At 35.7% G+C, this 21,656-nt stretch overlaps 1 protein-coding gene across 1 annotated transcript in view; it reads right to left on the reverse strand.

Annotated features, from left to right (window-relative positions):
• Positions 1–21,656, reverse strand: part of mycbp2 (MYC binding protein 2) — a 503,803-nt gene that overhangs the window by 42,583 nt on the left and 439,564 nt on the right. Inside the window, 9 exon segments of the mRNA XM_039745368.1 lie at positions 6,184–6,303; positions 6,792–6,888; positions 7,079–7,362; positions 10,386–10,652; positions 11,288–11,368; positions 13,190–13,279; positions 17,451–17,690; positions 18,838–18,903; positions 19,934–20,158. Coding sequence (XP_039601302.1) covers positions 6,184–6,303; positions 6,792–6,888; positions 7,079–7,362; positions 10,386–10,652; positions 11,288–11,368; positions 13,190–13,279; positions 17,451–17,690; positions 18,838–18,903; positions 19,934–20,158 — 1,470 coding nt within the window.

A 21,656-nucleotide genomic window follows, 5' to 3' on the forward strand; every position in this document is an offset into this window, starting at 1 on the left:
TGTATATAGTAGCGCCAGTGTCCTTTCTTGACACACACTATCTATCGATATCTAAGTTATCTATTCACCATGATCACTGGTGAATAAAATGGTTGGCTCTTGAACCTCAATAAACACTCACTTAAATACTAACATTTTTAAATCAAAGAGAATGCAAAAGAAAATAAAACAAATCAGACTTCTCACTGTATGAAAATTACAATACAGTTTATTTTTGTATAGCCCAAAATCACACAAGAGGTTCCGTAATGGGCTTTAACAGGCCCTGCCTTTTGATAGCCCCCAGCCTTGACTCTCTAAAAAGACAAGGAAAAACTCCCAAAAAACCCTTGTAGGAGAAAAAAAATGGAAGAAACCTTGGGAAAGAAAAAATCAAAGAGAGATCCCTTTCCAGGTAGGTTGGGCGTTAAAAAAAAATGGGTTAACACAATACAATACACACAACAGAACACAAGTAATCCTCAATACAATGCAATAGTGCAATAAAGCTAAATTCTCTCTCTCTCATTCCTCCTAGGGCACGAAGAAGAAGCAGACAATGGCCGACAGTTAGGGGAAATCGTGTTGCAGTCGTAGTAGAAGAACTCCAGGCACTCGACGAACAGATTCAGAAACTCCTCTCCTGACGGAGATACCTTAGAGATCTGAAGTCCCGGCTGCTGGATAAACCGTCCTCGCCATCTGTAATCGGCGTAACATCAACCCCGCATTGTGCCGACTTCACCCCTGTGTCTCGTAGGAGCGACACCGCTGATGACCTCGGTGGATTTCAGCTATGCAGGCAGAGGTTCAAGGCCAGAGCACCTCCATTGGCACAGGCGAGCGTCCTAACTCAGAACCGGTTCGACCCTCTCCGTGTCCCCAGTTCGCCTTCAGCCCCTGGTGATGTAATAGTGGTAAGTGATTCTATTGTTAGAAACCTTAATATAGTATGCCCTAATGGAAAATCGTTTTCCCAGTGCTCGTGTCCGAGATGTAATGAGACGTGTGCCAGCAATCCACGAGAAGCACAAGAACAGGGCAGTTGGAGAGGTTGTTTTGCCTGCCGGCGTAAACAATATAAGGCACCGACAACCAAAAATCCTCAAGGCTGACTTTGCAGCTTTGATTAAAGACACGAAGGAGAGGACCCCATCGGCAAACATCTTCATTTCGTGTTCACTACCTCTTGTCAGACAATCCAACGAGTACTACAGTTGTCTGCTAGGATTGAACAACTGGCTACAGGGTTTCTGCAAGAAGAAAGACGTCGGTTTCATCAACAATTGGAATCTCTTTTTGGAAAGGCTGCGTTTTTTCAAGCGAGATGGCCTGCATCCGAACAGTTTTAGCGCCCGGGTCCTCTCCGAAAACATATCTAAGGTAATTCGTTTATCTTGACTATCTATCTCTGCTCTTAACCCCTTCCGAAATGATACTGTTGTGCTAGGACATGATAAGTGTTTAACAGAATCTTCCATTAAAGTTCACAACATTAATACTGTAATAAGCAATCTAAATGCATGTAGAAAATCTAAGCAATATGGCATAAACTCCAATAATCTAATTAAAATTACTATTTTAGAGGAACAATGTATTAAAACTATAAAAACAGATCTCAGATTAAACAAAAAATACACACAGAGCGGCGCTAATAAAAAAATAATTTAGTTACTATTCCAAATATCAATAACGCATATAGTATTCATCTCTGCCCATCCGAAATATTAAATATGGCACTATTAAATGTTAGAGCTTTAACTAACAAAACGTTTTTTTATCAATGATCTTATTAGTGATAAAAAAAGTAGATTTTATCGCACTAAGTGAAACGTGGCTTAACTCAGACTGCGCAGCTGTTTTAATCGAATCTGCGCCTCCGGATTACAGTTTTACTCGTTCAGACCGCCAGGGGAAAAGGGTGCGGCTTGGCAAACATTTACTCCAGCTGGTTAAAATGTAAAGATGTCAGTTTTGGTAAGTTCAAGTCCTTTGAGTATCTCGCCGTTGTTATCCATGGAGATTCTCAAGTTCTAGTATTATCCGTGTATAGACCTCCAAAATTCAACACGTCTTTTTTTCATATAGATAATCAGTGTGACCTAAAAGTAAAAGAATTTATGAACCTCCTGGACTCTTGATTTGAGACAGCTCGTTAATCAGCCTACACATAAAGCAGGTCATACGTTAGACTTAGTGATTACTAAAGGACTGAAAGTTGATATAAAACAGATCATTGATATTGGTCTATCAGACCATTTTCTTCTACTTTTTAATATAGAAATAATGATAAAAAACACACATGAGAAGCATATTGTTAAAAAACGCTTCTTTAACTCAGCAGCAGCTTTAAAACTTACAAACATTCTAAGCAATCAGTCCGTTTATAGTGCCAACTATAATAGCGAGGATAATGTAAACAGTAAGGTGGAAAGATTTAATACTAAAGTGAGAGCTGTTGTTGACATAGTTGCACCTGAAAAGACAGTTAAAAAATCTTCTAGCATTGTTATACCATGGAAGACCCAAAGAGTGTCGGATTTAAAGAGAACATGCGTAGAGCTGAGCGTAAATGGAGGAAGACTAAACTAACTATTCACTATGAAATATTAAAAGTTAAAATAACAGAATACAATAACACTGTCCGTCTTGAGAGGTGCTGCGATTTCTCCAAGATTATAAATAACAAAGCTAGTAATCCTGAAACTGAAATCTTAGTGATTGGCAATAATGGATACAATGAGGCTATTAGAAATAAACTGGATACATTAGAATTAAAAGTCAAGACGGAGGTAAAAAGCTTAGGGGTAATTGTTGACTGTAATCTAAATTTTAAATTGCATATTAATCAGATCACTGGGACAGCATTTTTCTTCATCACTTAAGAAACATAGCTAAAGTTAGACCTCTTCTATCACTGAAAGATGCTGAGAAATTAGTTCACGCGTTTGATGCTGAGAGATTAGTTCATGCGTTTGTTTTCAGTCGACTAGATTACTGTAACACACTCCTCTCAGGACTACCCAAAAAAGACATAAATCGTTTGCAACTAGCGCAGAATGCAGCTGCTAGAATTCTAACTATGAAAAGAAAATCTGAGCACATTTCTCCAGTTTTAATGTCACTACACTGGTTACCTGTGTCATTCAGGATTGACTTTAAAATTCTGCTCATGGTTTATAGAGCCTTAAATAATCTCGCCCCATCTAATATATCGGAATGTCTGACACCTTATATTCCAAATCGTAACCTCAGATCCTCAAATGAGTGTCTCCTTAGAATTCCAAGAACAAAACTTAAAAGAAGTGGTGAGGCGGCCTTCTGCTGCTATGCAGCTACAATCTGGAATAGCCTGCCAATAGGAATTCGCCAGGCTAATACAGTAGAGCACTTTAAAACACTGCTGAAAAAACATTACTTTAACATGGCCTTTCCATAAATTCACTTTAACTTAATCCTGACACTCTGTATGTTCAATTCATCATAATAACTATTCATGGTGGCTCTAAAATCCGTACTGACCCCTATTCTCTCTTCTGTTTCTTTTTCCGGTTTCTTTGTGGTGGTGGCGCACCTACTCAAAGCATCATGATGCTCCAACAATGATGGATGGATTAAAAGCCAGAAGTCTACGTGACCATCATCATCAAGTCCTTCCGTGAGAACCCTAAATCCAAAGAGGACTGTTTCATTTATGCTAGGTAGAATGCCCAGAGGGGACTGGGCAGTCTAATGGTCTGGAATCTCTACAGATTTTATTTTTTTCTCCAGCTGTCTGGAGTTTTTTTGTTTTGTTTGTGCCATTGGACCTTATTCTTATTCTATGTTAATTAATGTTGACTTATTTTATTTTCTTACTGTGTCTTTTATTTTTCTATTCTTCATTATGTAAAGCACTTTGAGCTACTTTTTGTATGAAAATGTGCTCTATAAATAAATGTTGTTGTTGTTGTAGAAATATTACACGTACAGAGCAGAATTCAGCAGTAGATGATATGACATAATACGATTTGGATTAAATAAAAATTAAACAAGAAAACTATGTGTAATCAACAAAATATAATATCACATTCCCCTGGAGCTGTGAGCATAAATGATGCTATGTTTAGTAGTCTGTCTACAATATCTTCCTGTTTTCTTAGTGAGAAACTTCAGCGAGATAATCACAGGTGATGGAAGATGTTTCTGCTATCACTTTCCCAAGCTGCAGGACATTCTGCCCTTCACTGGTGGCTAAATGGTTTTGATTGGTTGGGCAGATGTGATCTTCTGCCTCATTTTCTGTCATCATTTTAGATCTAATGTTCTTTGTCTCTAGTTTGTGTCTTGGCACCCACAAGGCGGAAATGGATCAAGTGGGATTAGCAATGGGTGTATGAATGGAAAAAAAAAAAATGAAATAGTTTACCTGGCAAGTACCCATTACTCTGATGCTAATAGAAGAAAGTGATTTTCCATTATTTAAACCTATATATTACTTCACCATATGAGCTATTAAAATTTCATCCGTGCTCCTCACAAAGTACCAAATAACAGTGTGTGTGTTAGGTATTGACACACTGATCCCAAAGAAGTTCATCCTTTCTTTGTATACATACCACAAACTTTGGTGTAAATTCGTAAAATTGGTAAAATATGCAGTTCTACTAACATTTACTGCAACTAGCCATATAGCTATACAGCTATACTGTGATGATGATTAGATTTTCTAAATACAATGCAACTCTATTTCCAAAAGGAAATTTGTCCTAAAATATTTCAAATATATTACACTGTGCAAAAATCTTAACTATTTCTGAAAAATGCTGTAAAGCAGAAATTGCTTAGAAAATGCCATGAATAGTTTTATTTATCAATAAACTTCCATGCAGTTTCTGATAGTACTTATGTGGTCATTTGTACCAAGCCTATTGGAGAACCTGCCACAAGTTCCACTGCAGACTTTGGTGGTTTTACTTACTCATCTCTGCATGTAATCCAGACTGGCGAGATTACTGAGATCAGGGATAAGTGAGGGACATACCATTTGTTGCAGGAGCCATACCATCTGCTGCAGGATTTCTTAATTCCTTTTTGATGCAGATTTAATTGTTGAATGAGAAATTGCTTATACTTCTCAGCAATGAGAGGGACATCAGTTTTAATTAAATCACCAACTCAGTTTGTGGAAATGCACCCCCAAACCTTCAAGGAATCTCCAATGTGCTTCATTGTTGCCAGTAGATATTGCACCATTCTTCAGCTACTCCCCAGACAAACTGGCTTCTGTTCAAGCCAAAACTTTCAGGAGAGTATAGGTGAGTTGTTTGGCTTTATAAATCTTGGGTGAATAACTTTGCAACTCTTCCATTAAGACCACTTCTGACAAGACTTCTCTGGACTGTAGATGGGGGTATCTGGGTTAAAGTGGTTTCTGCCAGTTCAGAGTGGACAGCAGTGCTGGACATCATTTTGATTTTGAAGGGAGGTATGCTTGATGCATCTGTCGTCTGCTGCAGTTCATTCTTTGGGGCAATCACTGTGTTTCTGGTCCTCAGCCTCGCCTGTTTGTGCTTCTGCAGAATAGCTTGGACAGCTCTTGTCTGCAATGAAATTTCTGCTTGGGACAGACTTTGATGATGCTGGATGACCACTGTGCATCTTTTCACTATGCTCATTTTTGCCATGGTTCAATATCTGCAGATTAAACTGCAACACCTGCTGCAGCTTAACATTTTCAGTATGGTTGTCCCTTGCCCAGATTTATTTTCCATGAACTGCTGTTTCTGTTTCTGTTAATCACTTTGACTGAACCTACACATGTCCTCACAGATCACTAGATGCTGTTTTTTTTATATTTGCTTAATCAAGCACTGAGCTATATTGTCTATCAAGATCTAATGTTTATTAATTGGAAGGTCACCTATACACTATGTGCTTGTATTCTTTCAAGACATTACAATATCTTATTGCATTGATTTACGTTTTGCAAAATGAATTTTTGGAACATCAAGAAGACATAAAATAAATGTCTAAGAAAAAACTTTTTTGTAAACTAAATTGCCAAGATCTTTCCACAGTACTGCATCTTGCAAGATCAATATACCAAAAAGAATAAACACAATATGAACTCCTAAATGGGCTAAAACAAGAAAAATAATCCTACTATAAATATAAATGGCAATATTATCTGTATTGACATCCTCCCCTTGCAAAATCCCTTACCCTAGTGGTAGCGATGCATCTCACTGGTGATCGATGTTCCTCCTCCATTTTAGTTAAAGCAATGATGGTCTCTGCTATAGCATTCTTTGTGACTCTTGACCAGGCCTCAGACAAATGACCCTTATATAGAAGTAAAAAAAAGTTGAGATTAATTTACAAAATAAATATTAATTACACACATTTGTACTAATAACAATAAAAATATATTAAATAATACCATGGCAAACAAAGGGGAAATACATTTAAGCAGCAGTACATCTTACTAAACAAGAATTCAAGTCTGATGTATTCCATCTCTTTTGCCATGATGGCAAAGAAAATATGCAGCTGTCTTTAATGAGACTAGAGAACAAGTGTATTAATTAGATTGCTAATAGCTTCCAAAGTAATCAAACAACGGATTAGTATTTTCCAATAATATATTTGTATTTGTAAGGGCCCCTACTCAACCCACTCCAACCTTCAAGAGGATTATAATAAGGTACTAGGAGCTTGTAACAAGCTACTCTGCTACATTTTCAAATAGATTGTTCTATGGTCTTTCAAGAAGAATAATAAACAATAATAATAAGCATTCAATTAGACAGATTAAACTAATTTATTCTTACAGCTGCCATGTCCTTGACAAGTTTGATGATAATCTCTGCAATTTGTGTGGGAGTAGACCCTTTCATCCACCAGTGACTTTCTCCTCGCCTAATATAACTGGTTTGAAAAAACAAAAAAGGTATATATTAAAACTTACTAAGGAAAACTATTTTAATTCTGCATGTGACTGCTTCATTTCTCAAATTTAAAAAATGCAAGATTAGTACAATTTTGTGTAAGCTAAAGTAAAGAAACATATACTTAAAGATGATCATAAATAAAATAAAATCTTTTACCAAATATTTACCTTGAATTAAATATCATTGGCAGTGTCACTGTGGTGACTCCTTTGCCTGCTGCTGTCCCAGTAGTCCCTGCAATAGTAGTACCTTTGGCTTTGAGCTGAACTGTGAGTGCTTTGGCAATACATCCTAGAAACATGTCAAGGATTCCCAGCTTATTCCAGTCTCCTTTCTCTGTGGAATGAATTATATCACTAATATCTGCAGGAGGAAGGACTTTTACTCCAATGATGCTAGCTAGCCGAGCTGGAGTCACCTCTGGAAGGACACGTCTGAGTAGAGAAGTCACCTGCAGTGGAAAATCAAGACTATTGTCAAGTGGACTACATATTTATATTATATATATATATATATATATATATATATATATATATATATATATATATATATATATATATATATATATATAAATATAAATAAATAAATAAATATATATATATATATATATATCAAAAAAAGAAACGTCCTCTGACTTTCAACTGTTTTTACTTTCAGTAAACTTAATGTGTAAATATTTGCATGAACACTAAAAGAGTCAACCCCACTCTTCCACCAAGGCACCTGCAAGTTCCTGGACATTTCTGGGGGGAATGGCCCTAGCCCTCACCCTGCGATCCAACAGGTCCCAGACGTGCTCAATGGGATTGAGATCCGGGCTCTTCCACTGCGAGGATGATCAGCTGTCCTTCCTGTCCCCCTGTAACGCTGTCTTAGGCGTCTCACAGTGCGGACATGGCAATTTATTGCCCTAGCCACATCAGCAGTCCTCATGCCTCCCTGCAGCATGCCTAATGCACGTTCACACAGATGAGCAGGGACCCTGGGCATCTTTCTTTGGGTGTTTTTCACAGTCGGTAGACAAGTCTCTTTGGTGTCCTGCGTGTTTAGAACTGTGACCTTAAATGCCTACTTTCTGTAAGCTGTTAAGGTCTTAACGACCATTCCACAGGTGCATGCTAATTAATTGATTATGGTTAATTGAACATGCATGGAAAACATTGTTTAAACCCTTTACAATGAAGATCTGTAAAGTTATTTGGATTTTTAAAACATTATTGTTGAAATACACAGTCCTGGAAAAAGGAAAGTTTCTTTTTTTTGCCAAGTATATATATATATATATATAAACTGCTCAAAAAAATTAAAGGAACACTTTGAAAACACATCAGATCTCAATGGGAAAAAGAAATCCTCCTGGATATCTATACTGATATAGACTGGGTAATGTGTTAGGAACGAAAGGATGCCACATCGTTTGATGGAAATGAAAATGATCAACCTACAGAGCCCTGAATTCAAAGACGCCCCAAAAATCAAAGTGGAAAAATTATGTGGCAGGCTAGTCCATTTTGCCAAAATTTAATTGCAGCAACTCAAAATTGTACGCAGCACTTTGTATGGCCCCTGTGTTCTTGTATACATGCCTGACAACATCGGTGCATTGCCTCTAATGAGATGACAGATGGTGTTGTGGGGGATCTCCTCCCAGATCTGGACCAGGGCATCACTAAGCTCCTGGACAGTCTGAGGTGCAACCTGGTGGCATTGGATGGACCAAAACATAATGTCCCAGAAGTGTTCTATTGGATTTAGATCAGGAAAGTGTGGTGGCCAGTCAATGGTATCAATTCCTTCATCCTCCAGAAACTGCCTGCATACTCTCACCACATGAGGCCAGGAATTGTCGTGCACCAGGAGCCACTGTACCAGCATAGGGTCTGACAATGGGTCCAAGGATTTCATCCTGATACCTAATGGCAGCCAAGGTGCCTTTGTCAAGCCTGTAGCGGTCTGTGTGACCCTCCATGGATATGCCTCCCCAGACAACCATTAACCCACCACCAAAGCATTCTGTTCTCCATGGCTTCTCCAGACCCTTTCACTTCTGTCACGTGCTCAGGGTGAACCTGCTCTCATCTGTAAAAAGCACAGGGCACCAGTGGTCCATCTGCCAATTCTGGTATTCTATGGCGAATGCCAATCGAGCTGCATGCTGCTGGGCAGTGAGCTCAGGGCCCATTAGAGGACATGGGGCCCTTGGGTCACCCTCATGAAGTTTTTCTGGTTGTTTGGTCAGAGACATTCACACCAGTGGCCTGCTGGAGGTAATTTTGTAGGGCTCTGGCAGTGCTCATCCTGTTCCTCCTTGCCCAAAGGAGCAGATACTGGTCCTGCTGATGGGTTATGGACCTTCTATGGCCCTCTCCAGCTCTCCTAGAGTAACTGCTTGTCTCCTAGAATCTCCTCCATGCCCTTGAGACTGTGCAGGGAGACACAGCAAACCTTCTGGCAATGACACGTATTGATGTGCCATCCTGGAGAAGTTGGACTATCTGTGCAACCTCTGTAGGGTCCAGGTATTGCCTCATGCTACCAGTAGTGACACTGACTGTAGCCAAATGCAAAACTAGTGAAGAAACAGTCAGAAAAGATGAGGAGGGAAAAATGTCAGTGGCCTCCACCTGTTAAACCATTCCTGTTTTGGGGGTCATCTCATTGTTGCCCCTCTAGTGCATCTGTTGTTAATTTCATTAACACCACAGCAGCTGAAACTGATTAACAACCCCTCTGCTACTTAACTGACCAGATTAATATCCCAGAAGTTTCATTGACTTTATGCTATACTCTGATTAAAAAGTGTTCCTTTAATTCTTTTGAGCAGTATATATATATATATATATATATATATATACACACACACATATATACACACACACAGTATATATACACACACACACAAAACAATCGCTTTATTTTATACTTTCCCTTCTGTTTGTAGCACTAACACAAGTTACCAATTATTCAATGATGCAAGACTTTAGGAAGCCCTCTTTTACCTTTAAACCTTTAACTTTGAAGCAAAAGCTTAACATATAAGAAAATATCTTAAGATGGAAGGTAAAATACAGAAGCTTTTCTAAAAGATCTTTTTGTAATTTTCTTATCAAACAAGTACAATTTTGATGAGACAGATTAATTCAGTCCAATAAAGCTTGCCAATCCCTATTCAGCTAACCTTTAGGATTTTATATTTGCTATTTAACATTTTTGTTTCCATGTAAAAAGTTTCCCAAGTAATTTTTTTTAATTTAAACCCACAAAGCAGAACATGTTGAACAAAGTTAGAGTCGTTGAACCTATTTTTATTTTCCTTTTCTCTATTGGATGGCACATTACCCTTTAAATGCAATTATCTAGAACATCTTTACAGAATATAATATAATCAAAAGCTTTTAATAAACCACATTAATGTCTTTATCTTATTAAGAGTTTTTTCCTCCCATTCACATGATTAACACTGTAGCAGATTACCTGTCTTTGTACTCTTGGAGAGGCTGTGTGTAGCAGTGAGAAAAGGTCTTGCATCAGTGTCAGCTGTTGAGCCAAATACTGTCTTCCTACATTGGAGCCACTTAGTGCAAGTACCATGGACAGCAGCTCAAAGCAATATGCATCTGAGGAGGCATCCTCATCATTTGGCTGCGAGTTGGCATTTTCTTTGCTAGAGATGGCATGCTCCCACTCCTCCCGTACACGGGTAGCCTCCATTCGAATAGCTTGCACTATGTGTGCACACACCTGTAGGCAAAAAACACCAGTACTACCAGGTTTAACTAAACAAATTATGCAACTACTCCTAAAAGACAAAACCAAAGCTGAATTTGTAAAGGTACTTTGTAAATGTACTGTAAATTTAATTTTAGAAATAGACTGCATTTGGTTATGAGCTTAGAAATCTTAGTAGGCATGGAAACTAAGCTTGACAAAATTTGTTTTTGTTTGAGTACTGTAAACAGTAGTTTCTCTTTTAATGCCATCAGTCATTCTACTTTAACCACATTCTCTATTGTGGCATTTTTTTTTAGAGAAAAGATTAACAAGAAAAAACTACAGCTGTCAGTAAATGTAAATTCACAGACATGCTGCTTTGTTCCAGTAAATGGTCAGTTACTACGAAATTACAAACTGTAATTAATGTGACTTAACTTTTCTTAATTGTTTGCCAATTATACACCTAATTCACAATGTAACAGGTTGCCTGGCAAGCTTTACTTCTCTTAAACTACACTCAGACAAAATATATTGCATGCCTAAAACTGAAGGTATCAATCAATAGAATTGCATTAATGCCAAGACCATTATATAGCACTTGACATCTTTCTCTTATTGTGTTATGAATCCTAAGAAACTATTTTGAAATCAGACGTGCACACCTGTTTCTGAAGATTTGTCAGTTTACTTCTACTGAAAATAATCCCAACCATGTGTTCCTTTAAATCAGCATCAGAAGGTGCCTAGACAAAGAGATTAATAGTTTATCTTTGAAAACAAATGATATATATAATTATTTAAAGAAAATAAGCACATATAGTAGAATTAGTCAAAATCTTCAAAAAGGCAAAGTAACCATATGTTAAATAATCAAAACACCAATGATGGGCTTCTAAATGAAGTTCTGGATCAAAAAAAAAAAAAAAAGCAGTGACAAAAGCAGAAGTTATATGTAAATTAATACATATTGTTGTTTTCTTTAAATATATATTTAAAAATAGTACATTGACCAAATATTTCCATGTTACATAATTCAGAACAATATTGCATACATAAATTTTGTAACTTCCTAAATTTTGATTACAATACTTTTCAATTTTGTATATAAATGTGATTTGATGGAGACATCATAATTATATTTTTAATTGTGTTCATGATTGTAAATAAAAATAACTATTCACAATTAAAACAACTCTTCATGAGCTTAATTCTACAGATCTGTGAGAATGATTACTAGAAAAACCTTCATGGAAAGCAGTTTTCAATACTAATTGATAGTAAAGGTAAGTCTTGCCTAATATTTGCATATCAGCATAAGACGCTTAATTGTATTGTTTTAATTCTTTCAGTTTAACAATATAACTGAAGGCCAATTCACTCATTTTAAACAGATTAATCACTTCTTATAGTTTTAGAGTCTTATAATTAGTTATAAACGCAATTTACCTAGTTATATTTAATATTAATGAAAATGAAACATGAAAATGATATATTTAGGACTAACCATTATAAGGGAACAAACATTTGTTTAAACTTTTGGCAATTTGACAATATAGTGTAAAACACAATTTTAACAGATCAAAACCCCTCCATTTCACTCTACCAGAAACAATTACCATAGTAAAACATATCCTTAAAAAACAGAACCCTTTCAGATTATCAACAAAATGTTATTTTCATAATGTTAGAACAAATTGGAACTTAATTTATTTGAAAATCAAAACAACCTCACATTAAATACTACTTAACAGAGAAGTAAAGAAGAAGGTGGCATAATGCTACCAAACTTAGGTTCTAGTACCAACCTACAAATAAACCTATGTAAACTTTGTTTGGCTAGCCTAGGAAATGAAACAATGTCCAAAATCTTTTCTGTATGCCTGTCTAAGATTTCTACTTATTTGTAATTACCTTCAAATTACCACCAATCCAACAGGTCAACATTTACATAAGATATCGCACCACTGTATTTGAAGACCACACCCATTTTTATGAACCATATATTCTAACCTTCTGTAACCTATTCAATTCAAAGACACTATCCAGTCCTTTGAAGATTTTTACACAGACAATTTCTATGCATCTTTTGAACTGCTCTCTCATAAATATGTAGCGCTTCTAGGTTTTATAAGCACATTTTAAGGAATTTATCAAAAGATGATGACAGTGGATGGAACACCGCTTATTCAGGAAAATACATTCCTCTTCAATTTGTTCAATGCATACTATTATTTAACTTAAAACTGTACATTGGACACATATAACTAATTTAAAACTATACAAATGTGTTGCTTACATGAATGACTCTTTGACTGAAATGACCATATAGGTTTTTTTTCTTAAATAATAAAAAATAAATGAATACAAAACCACATTAACAATAAAGACTCACTGTGAAGACTGCAAAATTAGTTGCTAACATTACATTTAAATTTGCCAATAGTTTTACCCCTCATTAAAACATTTAAAAGGCACTTATCCATGCACCATAAGAATGTTGTGTTGCAGCTAGAGCATGATCAAAAAAATCATCATCTTTTGGAGTTTAATACCACTTTATTTACCTTGTCCTCTCCTTCTGGCGAAGATAGCAATGTCTTCTCCTCTTGTTCTGGGGTTGGCTCTGTGTCCCCACAAATGAGCTTGCCAAACACCTAAAGCAATTATATGTATTACAACATTAAGTAGGGCTTCTCATTTAGGAAGTATGTGTACAAAATGTATTAAATCAAACATAAAGAGGGAACATTTTCCCAACCATGATGCAAAAATACTTATAAAGACAATTATCATAAATATATTATCATCAAGCTGGAAAAGCTGCAAGAATGCCAGAACAACAACAGCCTAAAGCAAGCAAATTAATTTGACCATAAGGATATAATGGTTTTAAATATTTCTGAATACAGTGATCCCTCGCTATATCGCGCTTCGACTTTCGCGGCTTCACTCCATCGCGGATTTTAAATGTAAGCATATCTAAATATATATCACGGATTTTTCGCTGTTTCGTGGATTTCTGCGGACAATGGGTCTTTTAATTTATGGTACATGCTTCCTCAGTTTGTTTGCCCAGTTGATTTCATACAAGGGACGCTATTGGCGGATGGCTTAGAAGCTACCCAATTAGAGCACGCATTACGTATTAAATAAAACTCCTCAATGATATACGATATGCTTCCCGCGGTGCTTGATTGTTTGCTTTTCTCTGTCTCTTTCACTCTCTCTGACATTCTCTGCGCCTGACGGAGGGGGTGTGAGCAGAGGGGCCGTTTGCACAGAGGCTGTTTGCCTAGAAGATGTGGACGCTCCTCTAAAAAATGCCGCTTTATCACGGTGCTTCGGCATACTTAAAAGCCCAAAAGCACGTATTGATTTTTTGATTGTTTGCTTTTCTCACGCTCACTCTCTCTGACATTCTCTGCTCCTGACACGCATTCTTTGAAGAGGAAGATATGTTTGCATTCTTTTAATTGTGAGAAAGAACTGTCATCTCTGTCTTGTCATGGATCACAGTTTAAACTTTTGACTAAAGGGTGTTATTTCATGTCTAGAGGGCTCTAATAATGTTAACAGTGTGGGAGAGTTTATAAGGGCTTAAAATATATAAAAATAACCATACAAACATATCGTTTCTACTTCGCAGATTTTTACCTATCGCGGGGGGTTCTGGAACGCAACCCCAGCGATCGAGGAGGGATTACTGTATTACAAAACTATAGAAATAGGCACTCCTAAATGAGGAAAACTCTCATAAAAAGGGTGTGCACAAATAAAATTATTGGTACTTCAAACATTTCATTACAGCATCATTATTAAAAATAACTAATTAAATAACTCAAAATCAAATTGCTTATCAATATTGTCATGTAAGCAAACACAAAAGAGTCTACTAAGTGAAACAACTACTGCAATAAAATCAGTATCACCTACAACCACCTTTAGCTAAATGAGGCAACAGTCCACTACAGGGTTTATTCATGCACACATCCCAACTCAGTCATACTACTAAGAACTATCAGTTTAGCCAACATGCTTGTTTTTGAAGTATGGACTGAAACACATCAACACACAGAGAACATGCATACTCCACAAGGACAGTAACAAAGGTAGGACATGAATCACTTCAAGAATCCTTTTACATCGACAACAGGTTTCAAATTGATATTTAGTGAAACTACTGCAGCAGTGGAGGCTTTACTTTTCTAAATAAATGATATTCATTTTTGTGCTACTGCAGTTTAAGATTTCAGTTTGTAATAAACAAATAAAACAAAAATAATCTTTCATGATTCTTTTTATATATATATATATATATATATATATATATATATATATATATATATAAAAAGTATTTCACATCTATGTAATCTACCACACAAGCATTGCCCAAATTTCTGTAATGACACTCAAAAGCTACTTTGTGCAAAAAATGCTTTGTAGACCAATAAACTGATATTTGATAATCTTAAACAAACTAAAATAGAATTCATCAGACTCTTAATGACAGAACACACAGCTAAGGAAAAAGCATTCAATAGCAAACCACATGAGAGTAGGAGAAAATGCTGAAATATGGAAATTACTAGCTATGTTACCTGGAAGTTCCAGGGAAAATTCAAGAAAATGGGACTAAGTTATAGCGGTTAATCAGATGTATCAGAAGTAGTATATAGTTAACCTGAGTAGTTTTCTGAATACAATACTTATACATTTTTTTTCTCCTACGGGGAATATGTTATAAACTCATTGGAAGTTGTGATTCTTGAACATACTACATACATTTGGTTGTGAGTATAACATTCCTGCCATAGACTAATTTTTGCTGTTCCTAGTGACATGGCTTTTGTTGATGGTCACTGCAAAAACACAATTTTAAAGGAAACTATATTATTTTGAATTGAAACATATAACTACTAGGAATAATGGTAACATTGGGTAAAATATTATTTAATCCTGTAGATTAAATCCTTGTACCCTTACAAAGTTCTCGAGAGCTTAGGTCAAAAGCAATTTACACTGAGTTGTGGTTTACTTCAACTCATTACATACAGCATTGCCATTTACAGGCTGCACATTTAATTGAACCCTGCAATTAACTGAATTAGTACAGAAAATAACAGGTGAAAAGAAATAATACTGTGAACTATATACAACGTCCACCTTCTCTATGTTCCGTATGTGCGAGACCCCTATACTGAGCCTTGCAAGTATTCAGTTTGGCCAAGGCATGGCATCGCTCCTGACCTGTGTTGTAAAAATGGACTTGAAGCGGGTCAGTAAGCCATTCTGACACTTTCTTGTTTCTGCATAGCAGCACATTATAGTCTGACCTCGAAGGTACACCCTAGTTCTTTGCAATATTGTATTTATTTTACTACCAAGGACCAAGCAAATGAGACTGTGGCAAATCAAATGATCATTTAAAGATATTTGACTTGCCATAGAAGGACACTTGCTAACTATGTTTTCTTTGAGCTTTGCCTAGCTTTCCTTTGTCTGCTTCACAGCTCATTTTCCACAAAGTTTAACACCCCATGTCATTTTCTAGTTCAGGGTGCTTGCCCTTCTTCACTTGCTGACAATCCCATTTTTCTGCACGATTACAGCCACAACTTGGTCAGTCACACATACTACTGCTAGTGGTGTTCATTTGCCCTATTTCTCCACGTAAGCACTTTTCAGTACTGAGCCAAAAATGGGCATGGAACCTAGGAATAGCCCACTCACTACAGGTGTATACGAACTACTATTTAACCTGAGATAGAATGTGATTGATTGATTCTGAATACAGCCACATCCTTAAATATAACAAGAGTGTGCACACTTTATGCAACCAGGTTTTTATACTTTTTTTTTTTTCACTGAACTGTTTCTGATTTGTTTTCACTTTCTTTATATATTTTGCAATTCCATAATGAAGGTAGAGAAAGTTTTATTCTTTACATTATGAAAACCTGTAATTTAAAAAGAGGAGGGCAGACTTTTTATATTGACTGTATATATTAGTAAACCTGAAGGTATAAGTATCTTGAAGATAATCTATTTCTGAAAATCCCTAAATAAAAGTGAATTTTTGCAAAGCAAATACATAATTAAAATTTGACTTAAATGTAAAGTCAAGCTGCATATTGTACTCTTTTCAGTTAGCCAAAAAAAGGTGTCATTTTGCTTGACTTTTCACTACATTCATAATGGCTAACACAGTACAACACCCTAGTACTACTTAAAACTACTAGACATTCCCTAGTCTCAAAAATAGGTAGTTTTTGCTCAAACACCACTAAAATATGTGAAAAGGAGCAGAACTAATTCAATAACGTTCTCCATCAAAACAAACTCTAATAAGAACATTTTCCTTTATTAAATGCAGTTTAATAATGCTGTTTACACACATTTTATGACTTTGTGTTTCACATTTAAAATAATGCTTTTTCGATATTTATTTGCATTTCCCAAATATTATGCAATCTTTCATGGAGACAAGATACCAACAAAATGTATGGTGAGCTGAATGAACCATAGCACATGAATGCAATTTCTGCTGTAAGAATAACTAAGATGATTGTATTCTCATCGTTAACATCTAGCTCTATTCTATGCTGCATACTTTGTAAACTTTGAAGAAAATCAAATGATAGTGCAGACAGCATGTGTTTAATATTCATCCCATACTCTGTCATCACAACAATGAAAATTCAGCTCAACTGTAGTTTGTAAGACAAAACAGTATTAAAAGATTTTTGTACAAAAACCTTCAGAAAGCACTTGTTTGTAACTTGGGAGATGCCTGAATTTCATTTATGTTTTGACAATTTAGCTTACCTGAGATGTGATTAGTCGGAATACACGGAGGGTTTCAGCCTCACAGTTCTTCTGCTGAGCAACACTTGCAGAAATTTGTCCAGCAATCTTGATACTTTCACCATCCTTCCATCCTAACACTTTCACCTGCCTCACTCTTAGGGTGTTTTCAGGTCCCTTCAGTTCCATTTTTATGATGTGATTATCACAACCCGGGAGTTCACTAGTGACCCAACCAATATGTCTTGAATCTAGGTCCACCTGCAGAGATGATTTCAAAATATATTGTATTACATAGATGTGTAAAGCTTAAACATAATGAATACTGTATATTATGTATATTAAATACACGTTTAATGAAGAATACTATAAGAAAGGGTTTTACTTAAGTATAAAGGTTTAACAGTTGGAACAGTTCAATTCGGACTCTGCTCTGCATGAGGAATAATTTAAGAGTAATAAACATCAAAGGCATTAAAGGAGCACTCCATCCAAATCTTATATATATTTTTAATTTATTTAGTCCATGTATTTTGTAGTGATGGATGAGAAAAATTTTAATATGTTTTCGTGGAGAAATTGCATAGTGAAGATTCAAATTCAAAGGAATCCTGTGGGGACTAGTTTTAGACAATAGCAAACAATACATAAAAAAGAAGAAAAAAAAAGTCATGTTGCTTAATTTACATGTCCATTATCCATTTGTATGGTCAAAATGTCTTCAGTTTTTGCTGAAACATTATTAAGTTTCTTTCTGAAAACTGTACATTGAATGCCAACAGGAAAGACATCAATCCCAAAATACTGTGGAAGTGGAGTGGGTGGAGTACTCCTTTAAGTATATAATTTAAGACAAGAAAATGTTGCAGCTATCTGAAATTTTGATGAGTGCTAGTGTATTGCTTTTACCTGAGTAACATAATATCAAGTAAGAAGTTTTCTTTCTTTTTCATTTTCTTCCTTGTTAGTCTTTCTGGTGTGTGTTCAGACCATAATCTGTCTGTCTGTTTATGAATGTATTTAATTAAAGAGCTTCTGTAAAAAGCTAATTTTGTTTTCGGAGGAAATTTAAGTTCTATCTATCCAACTTTTAGATAAGAATGAATGGATTGCTACTAATTAGAAAATGTTGGCAATATACTGTAAATGCAGAGATTAAGATTTTTTTACCACTTCTACAATTTATGATTATATTATACAACTGATGGTTTTTCATGCTCGAAAAGCAAATGTTATAGCATCAGGGTGAATAAATACCTAAGAAAGTTACTATACATTTATTATGGTGAACATTACTTCACAAAACCTTATGCTTGAATTACAAATGTTTTATATTTAACAATCTTTAAATCATATATAATAATAGCTCTTAAAAGCATCATAGCAACGCAATACTCAAGACATTTACCTGTTTAATTCTGCAAAGGTCCTCAACTGCTTTTCCACAAAGGAAAATCATGGAAGTCACTTTGTTCTAGAATGAGAGCGAGACAAAGAGAGATAATTTAGGAACATGCACTGATACAGTGCATTGCTGCACCAACCATATGACAAACCACCTCAGGATCTCAAATTAGGACGAGAGTGCAGCCGTGCAATAGGTGACACCCCAGCACTACACTATTTTGAATGGAATGGAACAGTGCAAGTTTTTTTTTTTTTTTAAAGAGCCAATCCTGCCACTAACATAGGCAGGATGCAGGGTAATGTCATAGCCAAGATGGAGCAATTGCAGGTTAGGGGCCTTGCTCAAGGGCCCAACTGAGTGGAATCACTTCTGGCAATTACGGGATTCGAGCCAGCAACCTTCCGATTGCCAGCGCAGATCCCTAGCCTCACAGCCACCACTCTGCACATTCTATAGAGAAAGGAAGAAAAAGAAAAACAAAAAGAAAAAAATCAACTGATGTGTATCATTAGAATGGAAAATAAAAAGGATACTAGGACCTGAGCATAATCAAACAAGAATATCACGCAAGTTTTGATAGCAAGGAAGGAACATACAAAAGTAAAAAACTAAAGGTTAGTAGTAGAAAAATTCAAATGACATAACATTTGCCATTCGCACAGAAAGAAAGTAAGTTTACAACTGATAAACATGTTATATTATCATTTATGCCTAGTACTTTAGTTTGAGGACTGAACAGTACTTTGCACATCAGGTAAAAGACTATCTTGCTTTGTTACCAATGTGTCCATGAACATAAATTTTCTGCAGTTCTGATACCAGTTACAGAAAAAAGTTGCTTTTATGAGGAACTGCCAAGTAGAACATCTACATTGACTAGTATTCAACTAAGAATGTTGAAATGTGGAGAAAGATTTTAAGATTATGAATCGTCTACAAGATTATTAATTTAAGATTGTTTCTTTATAAAAATGCAAAACTAAATTATTATTGCAGCAAAAGTATAACTAAATATAAACTGAAAAATAAAAAACATTTTATGAAATCATTTTTAAATATAGCTATTACAAGCTATTATTTTACAAATATTGCTTACCCCAATATCCCGAGAGTTATCAACATGCACTGACACATAACGAGAACTTATTCCCTTCACACAGCTGATAATGATACTTTTTGTTTTGTTTTTGTCTTCATCTCCAGATTCCCAGAATGTTTCTGTGGATCCATCTGTCAGGCTGCCAATCATAGCTGGTCTACTAGAAGTTTTGATATCCACGACACCTGTAAGATCCTTAAGGCATGTAACTATGCAGAGATCCTGCAATGTTCAAAAAAAAAAAAATCTTGGAAAATATAACAGCTGAATAGAACAACATTTACTATATAGCACATTTTCATACAAAGAATACCGCTCAAAGTGCTTTTATAAGATGTCAAACAGAAATTGACAAGAAAAAAAAAAAAAAAGGTTTGGTAAAAATAAATAAATAAGGCAAGTCTCTAAAAATTACTTTAGTGATAATTTTAGATAGTTGGAAAGACAGAAAAAACAAAAAACTATGCAGGGGTTCCAAATGCCAAAAGACCAACCAGCCCCAGTGGGCATTCTACCTTATATAACTGTGCAGTATAATAATAAATTATGATACCAGGAAGCATAATAAGAGAAACCCTTACATTCTGAAACATTCTGAATTATTTATTCTGAATTCTGAATCACCTTTTTGCTCTATAGTGATTTTCTAAAACAGAAAACTACATACAGAAGATTCCAATTTTAGCATTACTGTTCCAAAATACAAAAGAATAAAAAGGTTGCACAAATTCACATTGTACATGAGCAGTGCCTGGTTGTCTCCACACACTCAGGAGAGGCAAGACACATGACAGCCCGCATGGAGTTTGCTAAAAGACACCTGAAGGACTCTGAGATGGTGAGAAATAAGATTCTCTGGTCTGATGAGACCAAGATAGAACTTTTTGGCCTTAATTCTAAGCAGTATGTGTGGAGACAACCAGGCACTGCTCATCACTTGTCCAATACAGTCCCCACAGTGAAGCATGGCGGTGGCAGCATCATGCAGTGGGGGTGTTTTTCAGCTGCAGGGACAGGGCGATAGGTTGCAATCGAGGGAAACATGAATGTGGCCAAGTACAGGGATATCCTGGACAAAAACCTTCTCCAGAGTGCTAAGGACCTCAGACTGGGCCGAAGGTTTACCTTCCAACAAGACAATGATCCTAAGCACACAGCTAAAATAACGAATGCTTTAATATGCTTTAATATTGTGTGCTGTGTTTATGTAGCATTTCATTTTTTACCATGCTAGACCTTACAGTACAAAAGATAATTTTAAGTGGAGATTACAGGGTAACCTCACACACAAACTCAATTCACTCTAGAAAAATGTAAAGTTGTTCATAAAACTGACAGCTGGGATTAATTGTTGGGTTAAAGGAAGCACAATGAAATTACACTAACTGTTTTGTATAAAACCAGAAAATAAGCCATCAGTACAAATCAAAGCATGCAATATGTAACATGGTATATGTTTTAAAATAAAAAAGTGAATATGAAAAGTTTATATATAAAAAAAGATCTAGCTACAGTTTACATATAAACTCTTACTACACATGCAATGAGCAAAAATTCTTGAGTGAGATGTAAAAAATTAGATCGTAAAAAAAGAATTCAGAATTATTTAAAAAGTTATTTTTTCTGTGTCTCTTTGTAAATTTAAAACTATATAGTACTACATTATATAAACAAGATGTTGAAACAAACCACAAACAACCACAGCATTAAGTTCTAAGGC

The sequence above is a fragment of the Polypterus senegalus genome, chromosome 2 (genome assembly GCF_016835505.1).
Source record: "Polypterus senegalus isolate Bchr_013 chromosome 2, ASM1683550v1, whole genome shotgun sequence".
Classification (NCBI taxonomy): Eukaryota; Metazoa; Chordata; class Cladistia; order Polypteriformes; family Polypteridae; genus Polypterus; species Polypterus senegalus.